The sequence below is a fragment of the Protopterus annectens genome, chromosome 4.part0, assembly GCF_019279795.1.
Source record: "Protopterus annectens isolate FY-2018-M chromosome 4.part0, PAN1.0, whole genome shotgun sequence".
Taxonomy (NCBI): Eukaryota; Metazoa; Chordata; order Ceratodontiformes; family Protopteridae; genus Protopterus; species Protopterus annectens.
In genome coordinates, this window is record NC_056733.1 from 1,348,996,430 (window position 1) to 1,349,010,000 (window position 13,571).

General features: G+C 37.7%; 1 protein-coding gene across 8 annotated transcripts in view; it reads right to left on the reverse strand.

Moving 5' to 3' along the window:
* ABLIM3 (actin binding LIM protein family member 3) overlaps positions 1-13,571 on the reverse strand; it is a 3,936,655-nt gene that overhangs the window by 386,060 nt on the left and 3,537,024 nt on the right. For all 8 annotated transcript variants that reach the window (XM_044069211.1, XM_044069207.1, XM_044069212.1 and 5 more), the window contains one exon: positions 12,804-12,868. In XM_044069211.1, the coding sequence (XP_043925146.1) occupies positions 12,804-12,868 (65 nt within the window). The remainder of the gene's footprint in view (positions 1-12,803; positions 12,869-13,571) is intronic.

Genomic DNA, 13,571 nt, shown 5'->3' on the forward strand with positions numbered 1-13,571 from the left:
GCAGGTTTCTACTTATTTGCACTTTGTGTGCCATAGCTAGACATATACATTCAATCATTTTTCCCTTAGATACAGCTTTAGCACATTAGTGTAACCCTCATCATTAGTACTTTTCTGGTCAAAGAAAAACTGCTAGTGAGCTGTAACCTGTTAAACCACCAGCAAAAAAAAAAATGGCAGAAATATCCATCCACTGATTTTCTCTTTGATCAGTCCTGAAAAGTACCCCCCTTCCCCGTGATAACAGTTCTTCAATCTAGCATTATGCACAGATGGGCTACCCTTGTTTCTCCTGCCAACCCTGTTGACTTGGGTCTCTTGAGGGAGTGTAGTAATTGCCACATGTACAGTGACAACCCTCTGCTAATAACTCACTCTAGTGCAGAGTGTCAGAGATGTATCTACACCAAGAATCTTGAATCCATGTTCTCTTGTACTTGAAACAGTAACACTGAAGAGGTTGTCAACCCACCCACCACTATACATGAACATAGTACCACTACTCATACACAAAGCATGCATCAAACACAAAAATCAACATATGCGGAGGTTCTGTCAAAAAGCTTACCAAAACACCAGAGACCTCCAGAACACAAGACTGCTAAAACTAATACAGTTTCCACAGCATCCATGATACATACTAACACCAGTGTCTCACCTTCTAAGCCCATAAGGCATAACCCTCAAAAAACAAATTTTCTTGTCATTGGAGACTCTATAGTGAGACACACGGATGTCTCACTCACCAGGTTGGACAAGGAGAAAGTCATAGTCAGCTACCTGTCCTATACCAGGATTCGTTAGATCATGCATGCACTCAGGTCTCTCAGCAACAAGTACCATTATAACTCTTTCATAGTTCATGTTGGAGTGAATGACCTGAGACGTATCTCAGTGGACTATATGAAGACAGACATGATTGAGCTCTGTGAGTATGTGTCCCAGGCAGGTATGTCCCTAGCCTTGAGCAGCATATCACTCTCACCTAAAATGATGCACAGTATAAACAAAAAATAATCAGTTTCAATAACTGACAGTTTTTGGTGTCATTCAAAGGGGATCCAGGTTTGGTCAGCCTGGGAAGCCACGGTCAATGAACCTCACTGCTTTGACAGAGACAGGTTACACCTGGCACAAATAGGCTTTCGGCTGCTGGCAAAGGCTCTTGCCTCCCCCAGAGTGCCTTTTTTAGCCAAGATCTTGAAAACAAACTTACGATATGAAAATTGTCAGTCATAACAAAATAAGGGTCACGCTGCTAAACCCAAGAGCTTAAATCAAAAACTGCACACCTTGGAAGCACTTCCATCACTGGAAGATGTATATGTCTGTGCGATCACAGAAACCTGGTTCAACGCCTCAGATAGTACCTCAGCCTTGCAAGGCTACAATGCCTTCCACACCTTCAGACCACAAAATGAACATGTGAGAACCAAAGGAGGTGGTGTTTCTATTAGAAATAAATTCACCTCCTGTCTAGTTAGACTGGACAGCTCCATGGAGTTAGTTAGTGTTCACGTTACTGTGGGTAAGACCCCCATTCAAGTCATAGCCATTTCCAGACCCCCCTCCATGGGTCATGACGAGCATGAAGCCTACTTGAACAAACTGGAGTCAATCCAAATATTCCCAAACACTCTGGTTATGGGGGATTTGAATTATCCCACCATCAACTGGGAAGTCTATGCTAGCCGTAACTCGCTATCACAAAAGTTCCTTGACTTTGTTAACTCAAATGCTCTGGAACAAACTGTTAATACCCTGACAAGAGGAACAAACATACTAGATCTGGTCCTCACTAACATGTCAAACAGATGCATTACCACAACTGTCGGACCCTCACTAGTTAAATCTGACCACAAATCAGTCCCCTTTGAGCTGGCACTAACACCAGAACTCTCAAAGGGTGAAATCAGACTAAAAAACTTCACCATGGCAAAGTATACCCTCCTAGGTGATGGTATAAATGCATTCCAAGCCTCACCCCCAGCCTGAAGAGATAACTACACCTAACCTTATCCTAAAGTCCTGTACAATCACTTGCATAAGTGTACAGGCTCAGCTGTCCCAGAAAGAACCAAAGCCAGAGCCCCAAGTAAAAACAAGCCACCATGGTGGACAAGCAGCATCAACGAACTTTACAATAAATGCAAAAAGTTGCTTTCCAAAAAACAATGGAAAAGCACCCTTCTCAGCCTCAACAGGCAAATAAAACAACACGTCAAATCATCTAAGGACTTCTTTGAGGAAAAACCTAGCAAGCACAGCCAAGGATAACCATAAGGCCTTTTACAGTTATGTACATAGCCTAAAAGGTAGGACCCAAGAAAATGCAGAAGTAGTGACTAATGGTACCACACATACTGACCCCACAGAGATAGCAAGCCTGCTGGCAGATAGGTTTTGTGAAAAGCTTCACTCCCTTATCACCTCCAAACATATCACAAACCTTCCCCCAAACCCCCCCTACCCTACATATTTGAACAGCTGGTCATTAAAGACTTGTCCAAGGCAAAAAACACAGCCTCTATGGGACCAGACTGCATCCCAGGCCATCTTGTAAACATGATAAAACATGAACTAACATCCCCATTAAGTACCCTTTCAATCATAACCTAATCACAGGGTATGTTCTTGTGGAATGGGGAGCAGCAACAGTTATTCAACTCCACAAAGGTGGTCTAGCAACAGACTTTGGGAATTACAGACCCATAAGCCTGACCAGCCTCATCTGTAAGCCTTGGAACATATTATTATGGACCTCATAAATAAAGACATAGGTGACCTTCAAAGCCTGGATCCAACCCAATTCAGCTTTTTCAAGGGCTGATCCTGCCAGTTAAAACTGGTGGATTTCTTCAAAAGTATGACCAGCACCATTGACAAGGGCAAATATGTGTACACAGTATACATCAGCTTGGCAAAGGTTTTTCACACAATCCCAAACTCAGGCATTATCAATAAACTTAGCAAGGTGAATATAAACCCCTTTGTTGTAAGATGGGATGATAACTGACTCACAAACCAGACACATATTATCAAAATGGGTGACTCCACATCACCAGTGGACCTGTCACTAGCTGGATGCCACAGGGGTCAGTGCTAGGGCCCCTATTGTTTGGTATATACTTCTCAGAAGTTCAGGCCAAAACTAAGGAGTTGTTGCTGACTAAGTCTGCGGACAACTGCAAACTGGGTGCAATTATTGAATCCCCAAATGATGTCAGTATACTCCAGGAGGGTCATGGGCAGACCAACAACTGGTGTCTTAGTCACTGTCTCAAACGGAATACAAAGAAATGCATCATCATTCCTTTCAGAAAATAACAAAGTGGTAAGGGATCCGGGATCACAAGTTGAGTACAACCTTAACTTCAACCACCATGTGTCTACTGTAGTGAGGAAGGCTTTCTACATAGCACACATCACCTTGAGAGCAAAGGAGGTAAAAACTCCTCTATACTCAGCACTAATCCAGCCCATAATTGAATATAATGCCCCATTGGGCATGCACTGTACAAAGCACCTGCAGCAACTGGAGAGACCTCAGAGATTTCTAACAAAGAAGATCAAGGGACTCCAGCAGCATATGCATTATACAGACCGACTAAAGTCACTGTCACTATACTCTGTATCATACAGACTTCTTTGGGGAGACTTATGCCTGGCTTACAGAGCAATCTCAGACCCAAACCCAATGAACTTGCTGAATATCCATAAATAAACGTGACTAGAGCTACCCATTTTAGGGACCTAAATATGAATATAAAATATAAAATATAAAAAGTAAGACATACTGGAGGGACAGATTTGTCTCCCAGTGACTGCTGTGTCTTTAGAATAGGCTATCAATTCATGTGAAACAGAGCACCTCTATGACACTGCTCAGGAGGAACCTGGATGAGTGGATGGGGCACCGTAAATTCTTACTAGGGATAGTGCCCACAACCCTCTTGGACATGAGCAATCATTACTAAATGCAGTCCTCGGTGTTGACTAGCATATCAATGGTATTACATTGGGATTAAACAGCTAGACTTGAAATGACCTCCAGGTCGATAGCCTAGTAAACTCCTATGATCCTATGTTCCATTTTACAATACATAAACTGCAATATTATTTTTCCTGGATGCCATTCATAACCACAGAAATAATGACTCCTTGGTGTCCACAATCTTCTTCAAACTCTTTAAGGCTTTTGATAATGCATTCAACAGCAAACTCCTCCAAAAACTATCAGTGCTAAGGCTATTTAACCCTTCACCATCCTGGTAATCTTCATGTCTCTTATAGAGCTAAAGTTGTTAAATGGTTTCGTTCCAATTCCAGTCCTCTCTCATACCCATAGACATCCTTCAGTGTTGTACACTAGGACCACTTTTATTTTATAACTTTAATAATGACCTCACTTCATACCTCTCAACTGTGCAGATTTTTGCAGAATGTCCAGATTTTTTCCTCAAACTGTTGGTCTGTTCCTCTTATAAACTGTGTTTTTTTGACAAATTACTGGGATGATTTAAGGATTAAAGTAATTAAATAATGACATGTATTTAATTTTAAGACTTCATATCCTTCAGAAAATGCATGTAAACACAAATCCTTTTATTCTAACAACTTTCTAAGTGTATAGGACCAATATTTAAAATGTGTCCCTATTTTTGGGGCTTTGTCCCCCTATTTTGCTGGTCTTCGTCTGGATTTCCTGCGCTAAGAGGTTGAGAGGTATGCCTCACTTCCCAATGTTGTATCTCTTTCATCATTCAATATGTGGATGACTTCACCATAATCCACACTACCAAAATCATTCAATAACTTCAAACTATTCCATAAAGGCCATTCTTCTCAGTATAAACTTCATTTACAGACTCTAGCCTTGTTCTTAATTGTACAAAAGGAAAGAAAAAACACACATTGCCTCCAAAACTCTGCAAAATGACATGTCTGACTTCATGCTTACTTTTTAAATGGAACTGTCATTGAACCTGTTAATAGTACCTAACATTTAAGACTAGCCATTCATAATAATTTCAAATCTGACTTACATATATAGCTAGTTATTAAAAAAAACCATTAAAATCTAGGAGTAGCTCTATAGAACAAAAGCGTACTCAAATGACTCCCCCAGGAAATGCACTGCATTTGTATTACTCCTGCCAACCCTTAGACACTCCATATACACTTTTATTAACACGCATACTGCCAAGATATATATCGTAGAACACACAATAACAAAATTGTAAAATTTGCACCTACCTCTCCATCATAAGCCCACCACAAGTTCCCTAATATCATTAAATTCTATGAGCTCAAACAAATCCATAGAAATATCTACCCTCTCAACAGATGTCCCTCATGTCATGGTACTGACCCTCCATTGCCCGTAGATCCCCTGACAATTTTTTATCAAATATCTGCTTCTCCAACAAATCAAATGGCTATGCCTCTACTCCACTTGAGTGAGCAATCTCTGAAGCTCCCTGCCACAATCCCTGTGGGGAACTCTAAGCCCGCTAATTTGAAACGAGACTAAAATCATATATTTTCATCAAATTGATTTGTCCCTGTTCAGCCTCACCTGGATATCTTCTCAACTATTCTACCCCAACTCTCTTCTTACTTTTTCCAGTCTCTATCTTACTGTACTCATACTCATTTATTTTTAAATTATCTCCATTTAAATTTCAGTGTAAATATGTTATTCTGTATATATGTGTACTCTTGGTTGTAATATTTTTATCTCACACATACCTCTACTTCATGTTTTCACTTTTTTGAGCTTTTCTCCTGGGGCCTTTGCTGAGAAGGGGCTTTGTCCTGTCAAACTTTCCTAGCAAATAAATGCAAATAAATACTCTATCTCTCACTCTGTACATATATATATATATATATATATATATATATATATATATATATATATATATATATATATATCATTATATGTCATATTTTACACTTGTTGGACTGACTGGCATTTAACTTTTACAAAAAAAATATATAAAAAAGTGTTCCTGGAATTAGAAACAGAATGTCATATTAAATATTGAAGAGATTATGGAAGGTTAGTTAAAGAGTATGAAAATATATTGGGGGAGAAAGTATATAGAAGTTTTAAAAAGAAGCATGTACTGAATGCAAGAAGCAAAGAAATAATGTAAATTGTAATTTTATAACAGATATTTATGTTAAGAAAAACAAAGAAGTTACACTGTTATTGGAAAACGGTGAAACGGGAAGAAAGGAAAACAGGAAAATGGATGTTTTACTAAATGAGAAAAGGACGAAAACTAAAATGGAATGGAAATAATGAATGTAGAACAAAAATATGTTTTGCAGATAAATAACAAAATCAGGAAAGTGGTTATGAGACACTGAGGTGTTATGAGATTAGATACAGAAGGTGTGGGGGACTTAGGCTGGAGACAATACAAGAATTAGATGCAGTAAATGTTCATCAGTGCTGGGTAAGACGAAGAAAGGAATAAATGTTTATTTATTCAGGTGTTAAGTGAATGGCTGGGCAAATGGAAAAGTATCCAGAGTATGTAAAGGGGTTGTAATTTTTATTTGTTAGAAGGGAAATAACAGGCCAATAAAGATCTGTATGCCTATTACATTATGTAATACAGATTACAAAATAATTATAAAAACATTGCTAGAAAGATCATACTGGAAGGAATGTATGGTTTGAATATAAAATATTCAAATGACAATGTGAAAAATGGTAACTTTTCTACTGGATGCATCCTCAGCTCTACTGATATATCTAACGTTATTAAATCCATATTCTCTCCGTCTTTCTGCTTCATGAACATTTGAGTCAAACATACAGGGCATTTCTTAATTTGTGAATAGCTTTCACTGGATCATCAAAAGTAAACTTCCTGCCCTTTTATTATACTTTAATGCTAACAGAAAGGGCAGTCTGTGCTGGGGTATACAGGGATAAAGCCCTGAGCATACTGGCCTGGGTACTTGACAGCACAGACAGGGAGGATGGGCATGCCCCTTCTGAGGTGGTACATGTGTCTGGATGCTTCCTTACAGTTTATCTCCATTGGTGGCTGGGGGGCAGGGCTATGGCTAAGTCACATGTGGAGTTATGGAGTTGTGGATGATATGCTAGCAAAGTTCATTGTATGCCTTGCCCTGGGACAGGACATGCACAATCTGGGGGTCAGTTCATAGGAAAAAATACTCTTAAACAGCAGTGTGACTCTGTTCCCAGAGTGTCTAGATTTCCTCATTGAAACTAAATATGGCTCAGAGCTAGTCCAAGCAATTCTAATCTGGTTCAGTATACCTGGTGGATGAAAACAGGCATGAGTAGTTGATGGTCATCTGTAAAGAGCTCCAAAAAACATACTCCAGAGAAAATAGCTTAGACTTCAATTTTCTCTTTTTACACTTTCAAATTGCATCCATAAAATGATCCTGTATTGCAACAATACTTCCAAATAATAATACTCCACAAACGCTGACTGTCCTATTACATCCTGGCTTACTTGCTCTTTTTCCAGAGCACGGTGTAAACACTATTACATTTAACATGAGTCTCCAGCAGTTGCAGGCTTTTGGCAGATTCAGTACCCGATGGTTTCCTGGCATAGCCTGTTAAATTCACAATCCTAGTATTGCAAGTGACTAGATGGCTAGATTGCACTAACTCTTACATATTGTAGATATGTTTATTTATTTATTTCTCTATCCTTTATTGAGTGGGTTAGTCTCATTAGGCTAGTAGCCTTTTTTCAGAGGAGACCCAAGATGGTATTTATACCACTAGGGGAAATTTGGCCAGGGCATTGGGGAACTTCCCCATACTATGTCAAAAATGTTTTGCAGAAGTATGAAGAAATGGCATAGAGATAACAGAGCCTTTGTGCATCAGGAACTTCTTCACACTGTGTCAGAAATGTTTTACAGAAGTTTAAAGAAATAACAGGGTGATAATAGAGCCTTTGCAGAAGAACGCTTTCTAGCTTTCAGGACCTGCCTTCCACCTACCTTTCTGGGCTGTGTCACCCAGGGCTTCATATTTCCTAACTTGTGAAGGTCAGATAATTAGTGATGTTGTTCTCAGTGAGTTCTTCATTTTAAGACTACAAAAAACACAGCAGGTTTATGGCCCCACATGAAGGGAATCCAGTGGTAAATAACAGTACATTTCTGTTACTCCAGAGAATGTGAAATAACAAAATAAATGCTGCAGGTACTTTAGTACGTGTCTTTTCCTTGCAAGAAAATTTCAAATCTGACAGGTGAAATTATATAAGAGCAATGGAGACAAATTCCGAAAGAAAGTATCACAAGATTTCATTCAACCCAACATACTGAAGACTGAGTAAGCCTACTAAAACAAAAAAGCTACACGGGGCAAGAAATGGTTATGTTGTGCTTTTTAATATACAGAAGTATGGTGATCATTCTTTCAGGAGGATTTGCATTTAGGAAGTAGCTGTCCTTTAAGTCCCACAGTTCAACTCTAATCAGTTTCTAAACTATTAGTAACCTCCCTACATCTAATCTCAGTACTCATTTAGGCTGTCTGGTACAGCGAACAGAACCTCATGAGTAATATTTCATGTGTCACATTAACCACCTCATTTCTCTCCAGTTTTCACACATTTTATCTTTGGATCAAAATTCTTGTTAATTTTCACTACATTAGTAATATTTTTAACATTTTTCTAGTTTAATCATATAGGGAATCTTGAAGAAGTAACTTTCTTCTAGCATAATGCATGCAGTCTCTGACAAGAAGAATTTTGATATAATTGGAATTGCTGAGCTTTTTTAATTGGTTTTCATGTTTCACCAAAAAGTACCTACTGACTAATGATGTAACAATGTGGGTAAAGAAGTTTCTGCTTTCCCCAGGGTTGGGTGACCTCAGAGTTGGTATACTTACAGATGTGAGGATGTGAGGGGAGCAACAGACTTTATCCCCTGTAAAATCTGACTTTTCATTTTTTTTGGGAAGTTGCTAATGCGTTATGCTGATTTTCTTTCAGTAGAACTACTTTTGAAAAAAGAAATGTCAGTGTTTATCATGCACCTGTTTTAAACACATTTTTGTTTATTTCAGTCTCTATACTTGGCTAAACTTGACACATCTCAGTGGCATGAAAAGTGAAAGTTAGTGATAATGGACTGTATGTCACATCCTTATTGTCATTCTTTTAAGTATGTGAGTGAGGTCTGGATACTGGCTGACAGAGTGGCAGTGCTATTTTATTATTATAAAATAACATGTAAGAAAAGTTAAAAAGTGATTGACTACTTTAAACTAGCATTTCATGTGAGTAAACAGACAACTTCATAAGAGAACTCTGTTATGATGATTCTAGAAACAATCATAACCATGCCCTTTGCAAACACTCAGCAATATACCCTACTGGAATACTGGAATGGGTTCCTAAGACCATGGAGGTGGTTATTGGGAGTCCTGTTTGAACTGCTCTGGCAGTTGAAGTTGGAGTCCATTACCCCCCCCCCCCCCCCAGGCTTGAATGACCTTGTATCCATCCTGTCAATCTTGAAATTGCATTCTGCAAAGTTGGCTAGTAATATGTTTTATTATACATTAGATTTTATAATACACGTATTTTAACAACATCTTATATCTTCTGACACTTTTTTTAACTCCTAAGTAACTACTATATAACACTGTTACGTTGTAATCATGTTACGTATTTCACATATTGCTAGCAAGGTCTTCAAAATATTAGGTGGCCTGTATCTTTAAGAAGCTATGCACATGACTGTGACAATTCTACTTGATGCACTGATTTTCACTGATGATCACTTCTGAGGAACTATTTTAAAGTTTGTAGGGCAAAAGTATTTTTTCACTTGTTATTCTTTTATATAAAATCGCTAAATCTTTCCAGTAAACTCTCAGTTATCTGGAACTCAAGCAACCAGAATTCTCAAGCAACCAGAAAGAAACTGAAGAAATAAAGTACTATATGAACAATTCAGTTTTTCATGTGTTGCAGTTTCTGTTTTCCCCCTGTAGAAGCACACCTTACATTTTTAGAGTTTTAGAGTTTTAAAAAGGAAGATACAAATAAATTCCCTCTCTCCCCAACCTGAGAACAAGTCAAACCAAACAAGTCAAATCACTAAAATGTTAACACTCGCACCATACTCACTCAGTCAGTTTGCATCAGATTGCAAATTCTCTCTCTGATTTCTCACACACTCTTTTCAGCTTTCATACATCTCTCCAATCTCTCTCACATAGTTGTTTCTGCTTTCATACATGCATTCACTGTCTCTCTATTCATTCAATTCCAATCCACTCAGTGTGCCACTGAAAACCATTCCGGGTGCCACGCTTTCTCATGGAAATATAAGTTTAAAATATTATTATTCCAGCCAGGCTTTTAATTACTGTATTTCAATATTAAAATCAAATCAATACATTATTTATGATATGGTACAGTATAGTAGAGGGCACAGTATTTGCCAGGTCTATTTTTAATAGTAACTATCAAGCAACCAGTAACTATGCTTATCTGGCATCTATCAATACCCAAGGGTGATGGTTAATTGATAATTTACTGTAATATCAAAGTGGATGGTGCTGAAGTTCCTGTTGTGTTTCCATTTTTGCAAGAATATGCTTAATTCACTTGATGATCCATTTAGTCATATTAAAGTTTCAGGTGAATCAGTTCAGACAGATATTAAGGCAAGTCTGAAAGAGCTGGAGAAAAAGATTAATTATAAATCTCTAATGTGGAGCAAGTTTAAAAAAAATGCCTTAAGGACATGGCCTCGAGGGGATTAAAAGTAAGTACATTTCCAAATAATATGTAAAAAACAGTGAAATATCTGAGTACTGGTGTTGTTTTTAAAGTATGAGGTTTTTACACTTGGCATACAGAAGAATTTGTGTGTGTTTTTGTGTGTGTGTGTGTGTGTGTGTGTGTGTGTGTGTGTGTTTTATGTTTATGTGATAAAATCAGGCTCCCATTCTATATATACCAAAACATTTGTTACTGCATAGAGAATTTTTTAGTACTTTTAATGCAGAAGTCTATGTCACGTAGTTAGTTTTAGAATTCTAATGATACTGATTTGATTTCAATAAAAAAATAAATACCATTTGCTAAACAGTTTGCAGATTCTTCATAATATGCTTATACTTGCAATTCCTATGTTTTTTCCATATGTCAGTAGCAACTGCAAAATTAGTGTCAGAACAGCATGTCATGTAAGACACACATTTCAGTGTCTGCTCTGTTCCTCCAATGGAGATATACCCCATTTTGCACTGGCATAATTGGTATGTCATCTGTTGTCATCATGTACTATAATGCACCTACCACTTACATGTGACATCTTCTGTGCATATTTGTTAGCATGATGAACTCTACAGTGTTCCTGTACAGCACAGGTTTCAGGGAATGTAGCTTTAAATGCTGATGGTAAGTGCCATGCATGTTGCCTCATAACATGTCTTGTATCCTATGGTGATAGATAGCTGACAACATGACACTGGAAGACTGTCAGAGGAAAATGACTCCATTTCCCCGTTCTTCCTTCTGCACACAGTGTAGTGGTGGTCAAAGCATAGCCTTTCCCATCTACCTATGAACCTATGAATCTATCCCCATCCTTGTTCAGGTCATACCAGCTATAATCTCACCTTCTGCCAGACACTCATTTAGATATGATGGTTCTGCTTCCCAAACAATTCCTCTGGGAAGGAGAACTACAGAAGGCACTCAGTCCTTCTTATCCCCACTAACCATTCAGTAGTACTCCAAACCCAAGATGCTGGCATGGTAGATATACATCCAAGTGCTGCGCCATTAGTCTGGTCTGCTCCTGGTATGCATTTCTATGAAAATACAAGCTGAACATTCTAGTTCTGCTACATCATGTAACAAAAAGTGTGATTTTGTGGCATATGTTAATTGTGCAAAAAACACAAAATGCCCAGAGTTTCTAGAAAAAAAACCCAGTCACATCCATGTTATGAAATTATCTTTTACTGTTTAATTATCCACACTGAACCACTCCCAAATCTATACTGAAATTGCAAATTTTATTTAACTCATCTGAACCACACAATGTAAGGATGTAAACCGACACTTCAAAAAAATCACACAAACTGTATTAAACATTGTTTTGCAGTGGAATAATCTCCCAATGTGAGGGCTTAGTCCTCATACTCACAAATGTTAAGTGTGTTATGTCCAAGGAATCAGAAGTTTGGAGAAAATAGAAAAGTAATAAAATAAAACACAAATCACATTTTTCATGTACCCCAAATCACCTGGCCCTGATATTAGCACAATACACTTCAACCAAAAACATTCAATGCAATGAAGTTTCAACAATACAAGCATTTTCTTAAAGATATACAACACGTCAGGTGCCAACATGGTACTCAGCTAGTGGTAGTATTCCCCCAACTCATCTCTGTCTATAGTACAATAGTAACAATCTTACGGACAATGAATGTCACTGACAGTCTCACTTTTACTACTATACACTTGAATGTGCAGAAGAATTCTTTTCCTGTTTCACACCTATATAGAAAATTACAATGCAGATACAAATTTGGTCTCAATGCTGTGATGCTGAAACATTCATATGATATTCTGTGTGACAGTGCACTACAATATAATTCAATACAGTGTTATTAACTAAGACTAAACATCTCAAAAGTGGTTAACCAGATTGTTATCTGAAATGAGCATTTTCTGCAGGCAAAATTATTTACCATTTGAACTAAATCTGAAACAATTTAATTGATAAGTTTTATACTGTTGTGCCTTTCTTACCCTCTGAATGTTATGGTCCCATCCATCCTCTTCTCCTCCTGAAGAGAATCTCCGAGCTCTGGGAGCTAGAGAACAAAAAGGCCATGGATTAGCAGTTTTATTATTTGTGCACAATAAAGCTATTGCAAAACAAAGGAGAAGTCAATCAGTGAACATTTGCATGTTATTTATAACTATTTGAATCAAGAGTGAAGCTGCTGACAAAAGGAAGTTGAAAAAAAACAAAGCTGGTGGAAATGTGTTACTTAGATGCTCCTTTCTAATGTCCTGGTTATATTCTAGGCCACTTAGCTAAATGTCCTCTGCCTTGTATATGTGAACTTTATAGAAAAACAACTCCAATCTGATGTAGTTCTAATGGTGATGTTGCATGCAAGTTTTTTTAATGTTTTCTTGTACATGTTAAACATTATTTAAATGATGTAGTATGAACAATATACCCGTTTATGCAACCAACTCAGTACAATCTACTAAAGAACAACAGTCTGGAAGCAATCTAACAGCAATAGAAATGAGAACTTGCAGAAGTAAGTTATATCGTTTCATCTACTGCATTACAGTTTAAGCTGCTTTTTTCTACAGTTGGATTCGTTTGATGTAATTCTAGACAATGAATGTAGTGAGCATGTCCAGTAAAAATGTCTTTACAAAAGCATAGCAACAAAGCATTTTCTAACATGTGCATGGCAATATATTTCCCATTCACACACGTGCTGCAGAAAAGGAGAGACAGTGCCTTTTATATGCTGTCATTTAGCCATAACACTA